Genomic DNA, 19,831 nt, shown 5'->3' on the forward strand with positions numbered 1-19,831 from the left:
TTATGGAACATGCTCAGGTTCATTGTTCATAAGCATGTGCAATATTTGATGTAATACTAAAATTTAAAGACTTTACTTTCAATTTTTTAAAAATTTTATTGTTAAATTTAAAAGTGATTACTAGAACCAATATTTATAATTTATAATAGTATAGATTCCGTTGCACATTGCAACGTGCTTGCAATTATACAGGTCTTATAATAGTAATGTTTCATTTTTGAAATCCGAATGGAATTAATAAAAGTTTTTTCTCCCACTGGTAGCTATGGGCCAGTTCTGGTTACGATAATTATAAATCTTTGTGTTGTGAGGGAAACGCCACCGAGCGTCCTTACTCGATAATGGGGGCGAAAGGTGCCGAATTACCCAACCGACCTTGGCGCGGGGATTTCTAAAGCATCTGTCCGCGCGCACCACCATTTTGAGGGTGTCCGCGTCAAACACGTCCGGGCTAAACACGGAGCCCTGACTATAACCATAGATAAAACATACTCCTCCTCAGTGTATTTGATCTATGCTATAACTATCACAGCCGCCTTTAACTAAAAGCGTCCGTGCTAATTATTATAATGGTTGATATGTGTTGAATGGTGAGTTGATTTCATCTTCATGGCGCAAAACAAAGCCCGAACAATCGTTGTATCAAAAATAGTTCCCGCCAAGCATTGGCCTACCGCCATTTCGTTTTGTTTTTATTTTTAGCAAGAAAGAGCGAGATTTATGTATGTGCCGTTGTCTGTTGAGTTGATTCAATATTTTTCAATTTTCATCTCTTTCTTTCTCTTGCCATTTTGTTTGACTTTGGGTTGAATGAAAGTTCTGAGGATAATCGATAGTTGTTAATGGTAAATTTGGTTTGCTATTTTAATTTCAAATTAAACTGCCAACATAAATGTATATTCCTGAACGTGAATGTGGTTAAATTTCATTACGATTGGTTGTGTTTTCCTATGTAAGTATGTACCCTACTAAAATCATTTTAAGTGAGGTAAGTTAAATGCCTTGTCAAAAGGTAATTTAACAGAGACTTTTATAGGTAGCCTATTACAAAATGTGTACTGTATTAACTTATTCCTCTCCCAACATACAAGATGAAAGGCGAAGCTTAGGCTTTCAAATTTTAATTAGGAAACGCCTGATAACCGGACGGTAGTTACTGGCACAACCTAACCTGACCAACCAAACTTGCTGATAATGAAAAAATCGAATGAAGGTTAAATTCTGAAAATGAAATTAGGCCATAAATGCTAAAAATTCTAACAAAAGATGTACAGTTAAAAAGAAATGGAATTCAAAGCGAAATCTTTAACAAAAAGTTTAGGTTACTGATGGGTTTCAAACGAGGTACCTTTTGCATATCAGCCGAGCACTCTATCCACTGCACCACGAACACTGATGGCTGTAGGCTACTTCGTATCGTTGTGGTAATGGCGTTCCGAGCCCTCACAACCCGGTGACGTCAGTGCTGGACGCCTAATCCACGTCCGGTTGTATCCTCTGTGATTAGGAAAATGTAGGACCTAGGTTTGCCTAAAATGGACTTTTGTGTAGTAGGCCTAAGCCTACACCATGTGCGGGCATGGAACATAAAATAGCTAGACCACAGAGGGTGATCACAAGGAGTGATGTTTTACACCCTAGGCCTTGTTAATTTTGCCATGGTTGAGTTACTTATGATAACTGTTACCATTGTCATTTTAAAACGATTTTATTAGCTCGCTTTCTTGTCCGGTACAAATTTTTTTATACTAACTTCCCGACGAGCTAGAGACTTGAAACTTGAAACATGGCTCACAAATGGAAGACAATGCAATATTATATAATTTAATTTTCATATTTCCCTTGGGCTACGCCCCATAAGCTTGTTTTTATTAAATCGCTTTCTTGCAAATTTTGGTACCGGTACTTCCCGATGAGCGAGAGACTTGAAATTTGAAACATAGCTCATGGATGACAATGCAATATTATATCATTTAATTTTCATATTTCCCTTGGACTACGCCCCAAGGGCTTGTTTTTATTAGCTCGCTTTCCTAGAAATTTTGATATAAATTTTAAACAAAGTTTCCGATGAGCTAAAGACTTTAAACTTGAAACATAGCTCACAAATGAATGACAATGCAATATTTATAATTTAATTTTCATATTTCCCTTGGGCTACGCCCCTTTGGCTTCCAAATTTTCCATGTTTACATTTTAAAAGAATGTAAACATATAAATTAATTTAAGTCAGCTATAAATACTTAAATTTGACAGTTAGAAGAGCAGAGGTTAAGAGGTACAGGTTCTGCTCCCGAGATATTCTAAAAATATAAAACAATCATTTCCAAGTAAAGATAAAACATCTGATTACAGATAATAAGGTTTTGGGTTTTGGTTATGCATTAAGAGGCTAGGCCTATATAAAACAGATTTAACATATTTACACATTAAAAACTAAAAACTAGATAATAATTTTTATTAATAAAAATACTTTTTAAAAATATCACGTTTTTAAACGCACTAAAAAGTATAAAATAGGCCTAATTTATAAAATGTTGAGAGAATAAATACTTGTAAGATTTAAAATGAAAAACGTGGGGCGCATGCAATATATCATAATAGTTCAATAGGTGAAGTTAATTGTAAATCAGCATGCGCCCCACGTTTTTCGTTTTAAATCTTACAAGTATTTATTCTCTCAACATTTTACAAATTATTTTATACTTTTTAGTGTGTTTAAAAACGTGTTACCGGTACCTAAAAAGTATTTTTATTTATAAACTATTTAATTTTTACATAATTGTTTACGTTTTTGTTAATTTTGCATGGTGGTATTACCTATTGTTACTATAATGGATGTTTTCATTGTTATTGATCTCATAGTTTAATGTCTTGTTTCATCCCTGCATAGCTTCTTTAGTCATGTTTGACTTAGATTTCCTGCCCAGTGATGTTGTTTTTAAAATTATGAATCAATTTATATTTTTAAGCTTAAGTTTTTTGATAGGCTAACATTTTTACCACATGGTCCTTATTATACATCCACATTGGAATTGGTGGAAGTTCGCCTTCAGCAATTTAGGCCTACAGTAAGCGGTATTTATTTCCATTAACTTGACCAAGGGAACCTATAAGATATTGATTTATCAATAGAGACTAGATTTTTAACTGAAGTCGTAAGTGTGCAAAAGATTTTCCACTCTCACAAATATTAATGGAACTAACTTAAACTTATGGCTGTTTAAAGTTTTGGTCTAGGCTACTTAATCTACTGACTACCTACCGCTTGTTAACTTACGATATTTCCCCACCAGAAACTTGATATAAGACCATCAACATTTTTTTTCAATTCTATGTGATTTAAAGTAAATGAGCTATTAGACTCACTTTTTACCTGAAAACAACGGTGCAAATATTTCTCCGAGGACACAAATTTTATCTGATCTACGGTCGTTTGAGGTTTTGATTTATTGATCCATCCGTTATTTTGAACTGCTTGCTGCATTTCAGTGAACTAAGTAAAACCGAAATGAAAATACAAAATCTGATGTGTAGAAGAGAATCCCAAATAAGTTGCAAAGGCATTCAAAGTAGCCTGTTACTAACATCTAAAACATATAACTGAGCACTAAAATATTGCAAAAGTTGATTATTGTATCTTATTTAAGAATGTGTGGAGGGCAAGTTGGGCTTTATGCGGATTCGTCGCTGTATTAGTTTAGGTTTGATTTGGAAGGTAAAGTGTAGGCTTAAGTATAGCATAGATAAAACATACTCCCTAGTAGATTTCTCATCCTTATGGAACAGCTGAAGCTAATTTCATTGTTAGTTCTGTCCAGTGTTCTGTAGAGGTTGTGTTTTGTTTAAAAATTTTTTCTTGTTATTTTAGCCATTTAAAACCTTATCTAGCCAAATAAAACTATATACTTAATCATAAACATTAACTCGTACCCTAGTTATATAACCAAACAGTAAAGCACAAACCATGAAATTAACCCTAAAATAATATAAACTAAATTTTGTTGACACTAACTCCCAGTGTTACCGGACATGAACTAGACACAAGAAACAAGCTTCAAAATTTAAAATGGAATTAAAAGTCTACTTGTGGTTGGTTAAGTCTATGGTTATAGTGAACCAAGTTGATAATTAATATCACACCAAGGCTGTTTTTGTGCTGTTGAAATAGTAGCTTAAACACAACTCAATAAGGATTCAAAAACTGAATTGCATGTATTCAGGTAAAAAATAAATCTAATATTAACTTCAAGTCACTTCGTTTTATATCAAGTTTCTAGTCAGGAAATATCGTAACAAATTGTCAGTAGATTTACAAATTAACACAACTTTAAACGGCCGTAGTTTCGTTACTATTTGTGAGCGCAGACACATTTTTGCACTGTTATTTTCAACTAAAAATCTAGTTTTTGGGGATATAAATCAATATATGTTTCCATGATCACATTAATAGAAATAATTGTGTAACATGCTATACAAATGCTTAACTTATTTCAAGTGTGATGGACTCCCCTTCTTACTGTTTGTGAGACAGTAAGTTTGCCTAATCCTAGCTTAAATGATCAGGAATGAATTTTACAGTATGTGTGAGCTACGCTTTATAACGGATTGTTGTTTAATACATGCTAGGCCTATACATAGACAATAAGAATTAAACATAGACTGTCAGCCGTGCTGCGGTTACCATACATGGCTACTATAGGTTCTGGCGCACACCGCTTGGAGTGCTTTGTAGTTAGGTAGCGCGTACGTTGTAACTACATGGCACTCCCAGCGTTGTGCGTCAGAACCTATGATAACCGCAGCCCAGCTGACGGTCTATATTTATTTCTTTTTGTCTATGGCCTATATGACTTGTAGGTAAGGATGGACTTCAATTTTAAGTTATTACATTTTCAAGAATTTTGGTAGAAAGTTTAAATCGGTTTGACTAAATTTTTGACATGAAATAAGATATTTATAACATAAATACATGGGAAAAAATTTCCCTCTAATCAAATTTAATTAGTGTTTTGGAACTTCGACATTAGGCTAATTTGTATAATTTTGTTGTAGAACGAGCTGCTAACAATGAATGTAGCCGCCTTCTCTCCTCGGAAGCTACAAATGCTGAACCATTGCTCTCCAAGAGGATCAGCTCGTAAGCGCAGCCTCTTCCCATCCAACAGTCCGCAGTCTAATGACTTGGGACTTATATCTGAACTGACCTCTTCAGACTCAGAGACCTACAGTCCATCGCCTCCTTCACCAGGTTCTTGCAGGGATCAAAACTCTCCACTTAGACCTTTGTTTAGTAACAGACTTAACTTTGACGACATCCTGCCCCCAACAAAATCCCTGCGGCAGCCAACAAATAAATCTTTTGGAAAGGAAAATATGGAAAGAGGATTGTCTGCTCGAAAATCACCCAAAAAGTCAGCTCGTAAAGCGTTTCTAGAGAAAATGAACTTTGGCGATAGATATACGACAATATTGTCAGAGGACAATGATGAATTGGCCGAGGGATTTAAGTTAAAAAAATCTGAAAACTTCACAACTCCGAAGAAAAACACTTTAAACACAACTAAAAATGTGGTTCGTCGCAGTCCCCGTTCAGCTTCTAAAAAAGAAGCTGTCATCAAGCCTGTTAGCTTTTACGGTTCGAATATGGCTCCAGTATTGGCGACCAACCAAACGAACCGCATTGGGGGGGTAAAATGTGTCTTTAGACCTGACACACACCAATCGAGAGCTAAAACTAAATTAAACTTTGAAGTGGGACGGCATTCGAAGAAACGAGAGAGGTCCAAAAGTAAAGAAGCTCAACGTGAAGCTAAAAGGAGGAAAGCCATATTTACAGGTGTTCATCATGCCATACCTAAACCGACCAAGCACACTTCCCCTACTCTTGTTGAAAAGAAACAAATGTCGATCCGTGAGAAGGCTCGAAACGTCACAGACTTGTCAAGAACTCCGTATGGTGTTAAGAAAGAAAACAAAAAAACTGATAATGTTTGGGATTATACTATGAGGTTCACTAAACCACTTCGTTACGATGAGTCACCTTACTTGGGTGTGAAGAGGAAGTTTTTCAAGACAACCGTTCGTGAGTCGTAAGTATCACTCATTTTTAAATGAAGTTTTACCAAACGATGTTTAAATAATCATACATAATCAAACCAAATCAATTGATATTTTGGTAATCCTAACACTACTGTACATTTATATCCTCAGGGCCTAATGACATTTTGATAAATATTTAATAGTTAACTTAATAAACATATGTATTGTAATAGACATTAAAATGTAGGAATTCATGACAGGTTATTATTAAAGTTAACAAATAATAAAAATCTTAAATAAGAAAAGAAAAAAATCCAAACGAGATCCCTCCTATCTATTGTTCCAGGTTACCAAAAATTACAATTTGGAACTAACCAAATAACATTGCTAAATTTAGGCCTAGTTACGTCATTGGCTTGGATTTTTAGCACTGACATGAAGGTTTCCTCACCAATTCCATCAATATGTTTAGTAATTAGGTCTGGAGTTCATTTAATATTTGGAACTTTTATACTAATACTCTATATTGTAAAGAAAAAAAAATAAATCCTCTGACTTAGCCTAGGCTATATTTAAATATATGTTACTACTCTCTCTGCAATATTCTCAAATGATTCTACAACAATTAATTCTTTACAAATTTTGGTTGCCCCTGGGTTGGAAGAACAAAGTGAATAAAAATAAGCAACAGAGCGTTGGCAGTGGAAGCTTGGTGTTAAGTAAAAATTGAGTGGGCCCTGTAGAATAAAATTATTCCCAGATGTAGCGAGTCGCTACAATAGCGCAAGTCACGTGACGCGGATGCGCGCGTAGTCGGCCCGGGTAGGCTAGGCACGCGCAGCGAGCCAAGAGACCAGTAGTGTAGTGTCGAGCGCCTGGAGCTGTACATCTAAACCGGATAAGTAACTGTAGCCTAAGATGTCTAGCTAATAGAAGTAGGGGTTGGGGAAGGGTGTAGGTTAGGGTAGATAGTAATTCAATTATGTAATTTATTAGGTTCTCGAAAGGTCGTGGTCTGGCAATTATTATCACTAATTTTGAATTCACATTTGCTAAGTCTAGTAACCTTTTTCACGAATTAGAATAAGTCCATATATATATATTTCTCTGTTCATTATATTATAATTAGATACATTATGAACATAAAAGCTGGCTGTGATAGGCAGCTAAGGTAATATTGTGCACTTTGACGAGTTAGATTAATTCTTGCAATAGAGTTGGGTTACGACAGGAAATGTGCGTGATTTGGCAGTGGTTAGAGGAAGATATATAGGGCCCAGGTATCTTCATTTACACTCCTACTACTCCACATCATCACACAGAGATCCTTAGGGGACCTAAGGATACTAACAGGACCTTACAGTCCCTGATAATGTTAGTTTGTAGTTCTTGCAAAGCTGAAAACAATCTTAAATATACACTGACTCTACTTTGCACACTACCACACTAATTTTAGTGTTGCACCTCAATGTTAATCTTTTGTAGCGGCTTCTTACTTATTATAAATACCAAAATCTGTTGAATGAACTGTATACACACCAAGATTGAAATACCAAGGTTATTGAAAATCCTGCAAATATAACAATTCGATTTATTGTACTGTACTTCAACTGAACAGAATGCTAGTTTTTTCCTACAATTACAATATTTCAACAAACATTTAAAAAAAGTACATATTATTTTGATTATTCAAAACTTGAGTGCAATGGCCATTGATACCTTTATTTCACAAAAAAATTGGAACCAACCCCTTGGTAAGAGAAGTGTTTAGTTTGACGCGGTTACAAATCGATTACGGCAATGACAATGAGGTGTTAACTTTAATTTAATATTGAGATGACCAGTGCTCACTAATCCTTCTCGTTGGCCAACGAATATAAATTGAAGATCGTGTCTCGTAGTCCAACTTGTTACACAGTATAACTGCTTGTAACTCAGTAAAACGTGCTGAAAGTGCAGCAAAGTGAAAAAATTGATTCTACAAATAATTATATTACAATAAGGTTCTTAGCAAATATAACTTTGAATTTCTCTACAAAAAAAACCTGTTCAATTATTTAAGTTTAAAAGCATAATATTACCACAGTCTACTATTTAATACTGATTGAATGACTAAAAATAAAAATGGATATAAAAATCACTTACAAAAACTCAAACCTGGAGACATGTGCTTATATAACAGGAAATGACAAAGTACAACATGAAAACCAACCACATGTGCGACCCACTGAAAATATTACAAATAAGACAATAATTAAAATATATTACTTACAGTTTGGACTTCCGACACAAAAACAAAAGGGGGAGGGAGGAACTACGGAATTAGGTGAGCTTTTTTGATAAACCGCGAATGAATTTGTTTGATCAGCGAGTTTGTGAAATTTTCAATGGCGGTTTGTGCTAGCTGGTAAAGAAATTTTGCGACTTTTTCTTCTCGAAATTGATTTTTTTCACTTTGCGCGGCAATTTTATCCCTGCGGGATATAGGCTTTACGATTTGATGAAAATAGAAATTTGTCCAGCTAACACCGCAAATGGAATTGATTTGCACGACCCGGTTTTAGCTCACCTAGTAGCTTCAGAGAGGAGAGGAACACAACTAGTCTAGTAAACAATCCCCGGCTGGGCTCATCCCTACCACTCGTAGTGCATTTGCATTGTGGGTATCGTCGTCTGTTGTCTAATCAGCTGACAAGTTCTTCGTGTCTACTCATATATGATGTATATTACAACAAATTCAGTACAATATTGACGAATAACTACCTATATAAAACTTTTTAAGTTTAAGAGCTATCTTTAGAATTGTAATTGAGTGAACATTTAAAAACGTACGTTTTCAGGAAAAGCACTTTGCAAATTTTTTTCCACTTTTTTCAAAACTTTTATTATTTTTTTTATTTCATTAACATTTGAAGTTTCATAAAATGTCCATGGCAACGCAATATCTTTGGTAGTTATTTTTTTAAAGAGCATATTTAGTGGAAAAACACAAAATCCTGTCACGACCATAACGGACGATTAAATGAATATTAAAAATGGTTAATATTATTTTTATAACTATGTTTTGCTATAAACTAATTTACTTTTATGACCATTATACAATAAAAAGGTCACTAAGCTTTTAGTATATTTGGTCTTTCCAGAAAAAAATAAAAAAACTCAAAAATTGAAAAAAAGCCAATAAAATCTTTTTAAGTTTGTATAACTACGAAAAAACTTACCTGAGACCGGAAAAATCGTTATGTTTGTATAGAGGTGTGCTTCTTTTGTGTATAAAACATTGAAATATGACGATATTTTAATTTTTTAAATTGTTATGATAGAAATCATAAACGTGATGGTCAGGGACAAGCAGTACGGTCGTGAATTGTCTGGAATAATTTAAATCTTTCTAGGCAATCCTTCAATTATACTGTTAGTTATAATAAAAATATGTGTTTCAATTGAACTAAACTGTTCAATTCACAATTATATTAAAGTTATTGTCACGACCAAACACACTATAATCCATAAGGCTGGATTGGTCGTGAAAAAACCCGCGATGGTTGTGAAACTTTGGTCGTGAAATTACGTGTTATTTGGCTCTGTTCTGGTGGTAGCCCTGCACCTCATGTTCGAGGATACAAAGTGGACTTCTAGAATAATCTAGCAATTGAAATATCTTATAAACAAAAATTAACACCATGTCTACTTCATCGAATGACTACGTACGGTCATGGACACACCAAAATTACAAAAAACACAGTCTTTCCTTTATTAATCTTGTAATTCCTCCTTTCAACTCGAAACGACCGGCACTACAATCCTGACGTACACCCCGAACTAGTCTCTCAAACCAACTGACTCCATCGATGCCAGGCTTGCCACTGTCGGGCTTCAAAGTTGAAAATTTTTCCCAAATGGTCGTGACGCCAAATCGAGGGACAGACTTATTTTGTTATGGTAGTCAGTTTGCAATGACAATAAAATTATAAAATGCTCCTTTTTTGTAAGTTTAATAACCATTGATGACATAAAAATATGGCTTTATATATTTCGGCATGAATAATTAGTCTAAAAACAGCGTGAAAGTTGGAAAATGTACCCTAGGGACACGTCACGGTCGTGAATTTTGAGACTTTAAAAATACGAAAAAAATACCTAGAACCTATTTAAAACCAAATAAATGTGTGTAACATGTTGCCCCCATCCCAAAAAATATTAAAACACATAATAATAAACTACAAATCCAGTATCTACGAAGTAAAAGGCCAGGGACATGAAAACGTACGTTTTTAAATTTTCACTCAATTATCTTTTATGGGACTAACGTTGATTACTTTTTTACCAGGCCGGATCAGTTTAAGTTGTGCGTCTCGCCTGGCAGTAGTGGGGACGAAGCCCCTCCTGTGGTCCACAGGAAACGCAAACTACTCGACACACGAAAGAGTTATCTTGACCGAACATCTCCGTTGAAACCCAATTTGAGTGCATCAGACATCTGTGAGCTTATTGAAGATTACAGTGACAAATTACAGGTAATTGCAATTTATTATTGTATTAATATTAATAATAGAAAATAACTTAAGAATGTCATGGATAATCATAAACATTTTTTCCCTAGTGGGCCTACAGTAGACTCTCGAGTCTTTATGATCCACGATAATGAGTTACTAAGTGATTGTGGATAATTTAAATAGCGGATAGTGTAAATCTAACCTAAATGTCTAGATAATAATGAAGCATAAAATTATGTGTACACACATCTTTCAAGTTTTTTTCACACACATAATATATTTATTTACAAAACTAAATTGGAGAGCCCATGTATAGGCATAGTAATAAAAAATCAAACACCAGAAATGTAGCCTAACAACTCCTTGGTATTAGGTGACCCATTGGTGGTTGGTGAAATGACGGCAACACTATAATTATTTCCTGATGATGGGCCTCCTCACACTAAATATTATGCTGTTGTATAATGTACATTTAACTTAAATGTGATAAATTTTTGATTTGGATTTTTTTGTGACCGTGGTTAGTTTTCAGCACGCTAATCCATTCAGGGATAGACGTAAGTCTACTACATATTAATAAAAAAATACATTAGTACTATATTTTATTAAGTAACATCCAACAGAGTTGAAATCGTAACTTTAAAATCATTATTGTTCTTGGCTGACACATGTAGGCCTAAGTTCTAGAAATTAAAAATACTGAGTTACAATTAGAATTTTGTTTCACCCAATGCAAAACAAGGCAAGGCTTATTAGTTGAAAAGTAGGTTTTATTTTGTTGAAATTGTTGGTATAAAACCATGTTTTTTGTGATCAGTGATTTATTAATTTACCTTCTGAATGTATGCAACAACTAAAGTATATTATGCTACCATTTTGTTGTTAAAATAGGAGAAGCCTGAAGTAGATGATATCTTGCTTCGTTTGGAGGAAGATGATGAGAATGAAAAGGAGGCGGAAAGACAGAAGCTGATGAACATCTTGGAAGATTCACCAATCAAGATTGCAGCTATTGACACTCTGTCGGACTGTACTGCTTCACTGGACATCAACAGTTCACCAAGTAATATCATAGACTAACCAACAGAAGTAGACTTCTCATCCCATTGTAAATTTTGAAGCGCGTTTTTTGTGTCTAGTTCATGTACGGTGACACTGGGCGCTAGTGACGACGAAATTTTGTTTCTATTATTTTAGTGTTAATTTCTTGATGTGTGCTTTACTTTTTGGTTATATAACTAGGGGACAAGTTATTGTTTATGATTAGATCGTATTATTTGGTTAAACGAGGTTTTAAATGACTGTAATAACGAGAAACAAATTGTAAACAAAACACGACCTCTGCATAAACCGTACAGAACTAACAATAAAACTGTCTTCAGCTGTTCCATAAGGATGAGAAATCTACTAAGGGAGTATGTTTTATCTATGGTAATATTTTACACTTAGTTTTCATTACAAAAATAAAACAGCTGTATATCTTGGTTTAATAGCATCCATTATCTTTGGTTTAGTCATAGATAAAACATACTTCCTTAGTGGATTTCTCATCCTAATGGAACAGCTGAATAAAATTTTATTGTTAGTTCTGTGCGGTGCATTGCAGAGGTCGTGTTTTGTTTTCAATTTGTTACTTGTTATTTCAGTCATTTAAGACCCCATTTAACCAAAGATCCAATCATAAACAATAACTTGTCCAAGTTATTTAACCATAACTAAAGCACAAATCAAGAAATTAAGCCTAAAATAATAGAAACTAAATTTCGTCAACACTAGCCCTTTTTACTTTTAATTTTATTTTTTCAATACTTTTTACTGTATTGAATTGTAGTTGTAAAATTAAAGCTACGACACGGAAAAACAACCCCACACTTAAAATTCATGTGTTATTGTTATGAAGAAAAGGAAAACTGTTGTATTTTTTATGTTTATAGACATGTATTTTGATTTATAAAATTGTGCATTAGGCCTACCTATATTTTTATTTTATGCTATTAACATTTTAGTCCAAAAACACTTTATTCCGGCTTTGCTGCAGTCAAAGTACTTAACAATTAACAAATTCGAAGAAGGAAACCTAAATACTTGTTAAACCTAATGTTATTTATATAGGAATTAAATATTATATGGTTTAGGAAATATTTTAGTTAAAAAACAGATGGAAATTTGCTTAATCTTCATATCTGTTTTGGCCAGGGCATTTTGTTCCTATATCTTAGAGAGAAAGCATTACCATTAAAATGAGTATTATCTTGTTAGGTGTCTTTATAATACTTCTTATAGATAATCTAAATAAGTTATTCTTATACTCCATCAGTTTGAAACCTCAGGAGCTAAAATCACTATGTTGTCAGATGGATGCACAAGGTTCAGTTTGGAAGAAGATAGCAGTAGTAAGGAGGAGCCCAAGCGATACTTCTCTGTTTTTAACTCCAAGTCAAGTGGGTAAGTGGTAAAGTAATTATATTTTTTGTAGATTATTAGTAGCTTGTTAAAACTGCAAACAATATAAACTGCTTTTTCGATATATGATAAATCTCCAAGTTTTGTACAGCAATCAATTTTTTGGATCAAGTGGGACTGGATTCCATCAGTCAAAATATTCATTAACAAAGCCACACAGATCGTCTCACTCCCATCTTAAATGGTGCTCTTGGTAGTAATAACATTGCATTTCAGCTATTTTAGATCCCCATTCTCTTTCATTTTGGAAACATTACTTAAAGTGAAGTTTGTTACAGTAATGGTATGTCTAGCATTTGAATGTTTGGAATACCCTACAATAAAAGATTATATACTGTGGAACCTTGATAAAAAGACCGTTGATAACAAGTATCACTTTCAAATCCCCTATATTTATTTTTTACCCCTAATTGAATGTTACTGCAAACCTAAATAAAAAGTCAACCTTCATAACAAGTCTTGAGAAAATAAGAGTCTTGTCAAAAGTAAATGCTACCAAACAATTCACGGCGTGGTTCTGAATACATTATGAATTTTTTCAAGTAAAAATTAATGGGGTGGTATTGAGGCCTACTTTTATGTACAAGTAATGAAAAGTTGGATTTTTAATTTTATGCATAACCATTGCATTGTTAATTTTTGTTGTCTTATGAAAGTACTTAAAAAATCATTTCTATTAGTGCATTTGGCTTAGAGTTGTGTTAGTTACCCTCTTAATTCTAACACAGTAACACAGTTTTACAAATTTAACTTAATTACATCACAGTTAAGACTGTTTTCATTTGACACATCCTCTAGCAACATTGAGAGGTAACATGTAATGTTCCAGAATATTAGAAACTCTGTATATTGCCAGTCTCGACTTTGCTGGATTATCGGAAGATCACTGTAATTCTAGTTTAAGTTTACAAGTGTGATTTACAGATCAAACAGCGGCAGCGGAGGCAGTGGCAAGCGCAAGTGGCGAGGTGTCGGCGAGAGTCAGATGCAGATTGACGCAGGTCAGAAGTGGTACGGACCACACAAGTGTCACGAGTGCGGCATGTTGTACCAGGCTGGCGAAGCTGAGGACGAGCTGCAACATCAACACTTCCACAACAGCCTCAACTTGCTTAAACACACGGTCAGTTATACAGAACAGCTGGGGATACTGTAGTAGATATACCATCTATATAGCCGAGGCCAGTTAGTAGAACAGTCAGGTTTCTTGCCTTTAATGCATTTCAAGTTTCCTGAGGCAAGTAACCTGCCCGACAACTGCTCTCATGTGAATGGGACTTAAGGAACTAGTCTAGCCAGTTTTACTTTCTCCTCCTATACATGTGGAGAAAGTATAGTTTTTGTCAAAATTTCTGAGTTTTAGTAAAAATATTAATTTTAGGTCCCCCTGCCCTAAACCCAAAAAGGGGTTTATGAAGTCTGTGTGGATGTGTACGGAGCTACAGGCTACACGTGGTCTGATTTTACTTTCTCCCCCTTACATAGTATAATGGAGAAAGTATTTTTTTCGTAAAAATTTTTGAGTTTTTTGGGTGAATGTTTCCGTTTTGAGTTCCCCTGCCCAAATTTATTTTCAAAGTGATGTCTGAGTGTGTTTGTCTGTCTGTCTGTATGTGTGGATGTGTACAGAGCTACAGACCGCACCTCTCAGCTGATTTTGATGAAATTTGGGATGAGGGTACTAATCCATTGTATCTCCAGGTGTTTTTTCCATTTTATTTTTAATGGTGATTTCCCCATAAAAACCCATTAAATAACAACAAATTTTCCAAAATTTACATTAACAATTTTGGTTAAAATTTTGATGCTAAGGTTCTTTTAACTCTAAACAAAACGATACAACCCCCATTGCTCTAAAAATTACAGTTCAAAAGTTATTGTAATTGATGTTTTTTCCCCATAAATTACAATAATTTAGTATGTTGTGGTCCTTATGATTTCAAACAAAATGATACCCCCCCAATTGCTGTGAAAATTACAGTTTAAATTTATTGAAATCTTTTGTGATTTTTCCAAGAAAATCAAAATTGACATTAACAATTTTGATTAAAATTTTGATGTTAAGGTTCTTTTAACTCTAAACAAAACGGTACAACCCCCATTGCTCTAAAAATTACAGTTCAAAAGTTATTGTAATTGATGTTTTTTCCCCATAAATTACAATAATTTAGTATGTTGTGGTCCTTATGATTTCAAACAAAATGATACCACCCTGATTGCTGTGTTATACCACCCTGAAAATTATAGTTTAAAGTTATTAAAATATTTTGTGATTTTTCCAAGTAAATATTTGTTACTCTCCCACTGCTTACCAATGATAAGCGTTTTTGACATGCTAATGGGTTAAAATTTCTGTCAGATTGCTGATACCGTTAATTTTTATTTTTATGTTAATGGTGATTTTCCCATAAAATAAACAGGTTTAAACAAAAATGGCTCTAACAAATTTTGATTGAATTTGAGTATATTATTTATAGTCCTTTTAACTCTTAACAAAACTGCACAACCATGAAAAAAAATCATGAAGATCCAAGAACCATTCCTGAAGATTCCTGGTTTCGACCATCAGTAACTTGACCCACTGGTAAACACCCTGTCTAAAAACTTGACTGTCTACTCCCATGGCTCGATAACCCACATTCAATGTGTCCTAGAACACCTTTCTAAGTCAAATACCATTGTCATAACAGGGTTGGAAGAATGAGAAAGTTGTCGCCTACTTTAATATGGACTACATAATCGAGGTGTCTGGTGATCATCCTCGTCCGTGGCAGCAGAAGGCGCTGGAAGTGATGGCCGTGGTGGATAAGCATCTTGGCATGACAGTTGAAACTCCGACTGAGATCACCAACCAGAAGGTAATAACAGTTGTCGAATTGTTGTGTTAGATTTGATCGGATCATCAGCTTAATGGCACATGATCGTTGATATTCATATAGAAGGTTGGAAGTAAAGTTTACAAAACACATAAATGAGTTGATATTGGGCATAAGGAAGTATTTAGAGAAGTCAGATTTTTGGAGCTAAGCCGTATGTACTTCAGGACTACTATTGGATAATTTTGTTTAGGCCTAAGTATACAATAACCTTAATATTAATTACTTTCAGATTCAAATCCCGACAAACTAAAATGGGTATGGACCGCTTTCTCCTAAAAGCGTTTGAATTGACTAAACTATAAAAATGCCACTGGCGTGGACAAAAATATATGATAAGACCTATATACAAATACTTTTGGTTACCGTTGCCATTACTAAATAACAAGCTGCATTTTCACAGACCGTCACAGCTTGAACAATCTGTTGAAATGAAATTTAAAAAAATGTTCCATTGGCAAAATTATTTTTGTTGTCAGGTTTTTGATTTGCAGAATAATGGAATAAGCTTGCTGCTATCTCAAGACTTTTCAAACCACTGAGATATTAAAACATGATACTGTAATCCTTTCTTGTACCATCCTGTCCTTTATGGGAATCGCTATACACCTACCAACATGTGTATTGTCAAAAAATTAAATTTTGTATGCCATCAACTGCTTAACTGCTTGTCCAGCACTATCCAGAACTACCTTCTTGGATAAGTTAGTTGTGTCCTTGTTCACTCTTACTTAACCCTCCCAGTGTTACTTGACGAAAATTCGACAAGCAGCTCACTTTGTGTAGTGTTACTTGTCGATTTTTCGACACGCAGACATCGTTTACGGCGAAGGCTCTATGACTGACTGAATCGGATTGAACTGGATCGAGTTAGGTATCGTTCTTTCTGTTATATTCTAAGCTTTCTCCAGAGGTCTGTCTCAGCGCTGTATGTTCTCCGAGCCGATCGTAATTGTAGCAGACAGCTGACGTGCGTGTATTTGTAAACAGCTAGGTTACCCTCGGACCGATGACTGATGTGTTTTATTACGTTTATCATTGTTTTAGTTTTAAAAATCAAAAGTAGTGATATACGTGGTGCATTATAAGAAGATTTAAGTGGTTTTGAAGTGCTGGTTGATGATCCTGAAGAAGTAGGTAGTGATATTGATGTAAATTATCAGCCAGATTCCTAGCTATGGTTAGGCTATGCATTTTTAGCTAAACGCTATGTACTGAAATCTGTTTTTTGCCCATAACTTATTTATTTGCAAATCTACTTCCTTATATTATTATATATTTGTAACCCTCATAAAATTGAGAACAAAGTGGCTATTTTCAAATATTTATAGGCCTATAATTTATACAATTTCATTGAGCGCAAACTAATTTTTTTTTTCAATTTTTCCAAAATAATTTTTTTTTTACCTAAAAAATTTTTTTGAAACAAATATTCCTTATGTTTTATGTATGATATTGAAGCCCATGATTTTTCAAACAAAATGGTATATAGAACATTAGAATTAACATTGTTTTAAGCTTCTCAGATCCGTTTTAATAAAACCTTGCAAATGCGCCAAAAATAGGTGGACATTAAGGCCTAAACTATGGACACTTGGAGGGTTAAACTACCAAGTGCTCTACCTTCACTTGTGTAGTAGGTTGTTTAAACTAATGTGTTTGTCTAGGTGTACATGTATGTTGCTGACAAGCGCATCGTCGGTTTTGTCGCCACTGCTCCATTGTCACTGGCGTATCGCATGGAAGGCTCTGAGAATGACGTAGACTTGTGTTCCGAGCAGACATTCCCTGTCAAATGTGGCATCAGCAGAATGTGGACAATGTACAGTCAAAGGCGACGAGGCATTGCTTCAAAGATGATCGACACTGTGCGGTAAGTGAGCCAAAATAAATATATCATGGAATATGAACAATAACATAGGAATTGATTAGTGCTGTGGTTTCAAAATGATGATTTATAGCAATCACAAGTACTTAAATAAGGTTTTTGAGAGGGATAGAGTTCATCTAGCTTACCTGGTAAAATCAGAGTCCAGTGGCCGATTGATACAGAAATAAATGATCACAAAGACAAACATAATGCTGATATCTTTTTTAATATTAGCGAATTTCCCATATAGGGAATAAGCTATTACCGTAGTACTCATAGTAAGACCTGGACCCGGGACCGATTTAATTTTTCATTTTGAGGTCCCTAGAGGCCAAAAACACCATCCGTTCAAATTCATATGTATATATATGTGTCCGTTAGCGTGATAACTCGAGCAAAAATGATCCGATTTTGATGAAATTTGGTACAAACAAGTAAACCTACGTTTATTCGAGCGAGTTCGCGATCCAGCATAATTGGACCATGCGAACGGGGTTTTATGGGGTAAAAATGGGATTTTCCCATTTTTGACCCTAAAAACAAAAAATTTTGCAATTTCTTATTAAACCGTTTTGTAGAGCTTAAAAAAATAAATAATTTAGTATATTGAAGCGCTGTTGTATGCCTAACGGTCACGGAGAAAATTAAAAAATAGTGTAATTTAAAATTCCCATGTTATTCTTATGGAGAAAATGAAAATTGTTGTAGTTTACTTCTATATTGATAAAATTTGGCAAATTGATTTATTTCATCCTATACTATTGACGTATGGTCAATAAATATGTCTTATTTATGGAAATATTTTAGTAAAAATATAATCAGACAAGTTGTAATTCGCTTAGTCTGCAGGTTTGCTGCGGCTGAGGTATTGGACTTCTTCCAGTAACTAAGAGGGTGTTATTCAGAAATATCCAGAACTATTCAGAAAGTAAGGAACGTTTCCGTCGACTTCACTAGGAGTTTCTTAAATTATAACACAGTTTTTCCATTTATGATGTAGATTAAACAATCTACTCTCTGAGGAAGTCATAATTTAGGAATGAAATATCAGTGTTATGTTCTGTGAAAGTGTGCAATCGGTGCTACCCTCCTAGCTACAACAAACACGAATACGTTCATTACTTTCTGAATACCCCTCATATAACACCCTATTTGTTACTTCCACAACTCTTAGAAGATTTTTTAAAGCAATTATTCAATTTGATCAATATTTCCATCAAATACTACAACCACCAACAGAAGCAAAGTTTTGTGAGTGGTTATTGTTTTGAGTATGACATTAATGTTTTTCCAGACGAAACTTCATGTACGGCTACATCCTGCGCAGAGAAGATTTGGCATTTTCCATCCCTACTCCTGATGGCAAAAAGTTCGCAGCCAACTATATGGATTCACCGAATTACTTTGTATACACAGGTTTTAATTTCTAAGCTTATTGTAGATTTATAAATGCTCATTTCAGTAAATTTTAGCAGTAGACAGTAGCCAATTAATTTTTGAGCTGACCTAATTTTCTAAGTAAATTCCTACAACAGTGAAAATAAATATTTTGTAATTTAACAAATAGTAATATTTAGCAATTGGTTAGTGATTTCAAAATTCCGGGTAACTGCTGGTAATAGTTATAGTTATCTTGTTTGTCATAATGTAGTGTGATTTTAATTAATTAATGGACCTTTTCCGTTAATTCAATACCACTACTTTTTTTATTGCAATTCTGTTTATTTTCACTACCAAAATTTTTTCATAATCAGCAAGTTTGGTTGGTTAGGTTAGTTTAGAAAGAATAGTTTCATTTTATAATTGATATATTCATAGACTAGGCTAACTGTTAACAATATCAGTATTGCAATAAAAAAAGTAGTGGTAGTGAATTGACGGAAAATAACCTAGTTAATTTTTTGAGAGAGTTCTTGTGTGGAAATGTGTTAACTATTTAAATTGTTTTGGTGAATTTGGTAAAGTTGTTTATCTTGATTGTGTAATTACTTGTGTTGATTTTAACGATATAGCCATTGATTAAATTATAAAATTAGCTAGTAGACAAAAACAGTAAAACTTGCAATAATTACTGGAAGTGCAGG

General features: G+C 34.2%; 1 protein-coding gene across 1 annotated transcript; it reads left to right on the forward strand.

The window, feature by feature from the left end:
• The first annotated feature begins 776 nt into the window (after window positions 1–776).
• Window positions 777–19,400, forward strand: LOC128994476 (N-acetyltransferase ESCO2-like). Its single transcript, XM_054419052.1, has 9 exons — window positions 777–952; window positions 5,056–6,092; window positions 10,373–10,559; window positions 11,430–11,601; window positions 12,893–12,983; window positions 13,926–14,124; window positions 15,692–15,859; window positions 17,545–17,750; window positions 19,042–19,400. The coding sequence occupies exons 2-9, from the start codon at window positions 5,071–5,073 to the stop codon at window positions 19,175–19,177; spliced, it is 2,181 nt and encodes a 726-aa protein (XP_054275027.1). The 5' UTR covers window positions 777–952; window positions 5,056–5,070; the 3' UTR covers window positions 19,178–19,400.
• The last annotated feature ends 431 nt before the right edge of the window (window positions 19,401–19,831 follow it).

Source organism: Macrosteles quadrilineatus, unplaced genomic scaffold, assembly GCF_028750875.1.
Source record: "Macrosteles quadrilineatus isolate MER2022 unplaced genomic scaffold, UCM_ALF_1.0 Scaffold_5__1_contigs__length_97177068, whole genome shotgun sequence".
Lineage (NCBI taxonomy): Eukaryota > Metazoa > Arthropoda > Insecta > Hemiptera > Cicadellidae > Macrosteles > Macrosteles quadrilineatus.

Coding starts and splice junctions, on each gene's coding strand:
- LOC128994476 (XM_054419052.1), top strand. CDS start 5,071: ATGAATGTAGCCGCCTTCTCTCCTCGGAAGCTACAAATGCTGAACCAT. Junction 11,602..12,892: donor GGACATCAACAGTTCACCAA/GTAATATCATAG, acceptor CTATGTTGTCAG/ATGGATGCACAAGGTTCAGT. Junction 15,860..17,544: donor CTGAGATCACCAACCAGAAG/GTAATAACAGTT, acceptor GTGTTTGTCTAG/GTGTACATGTATGTTGCTGA.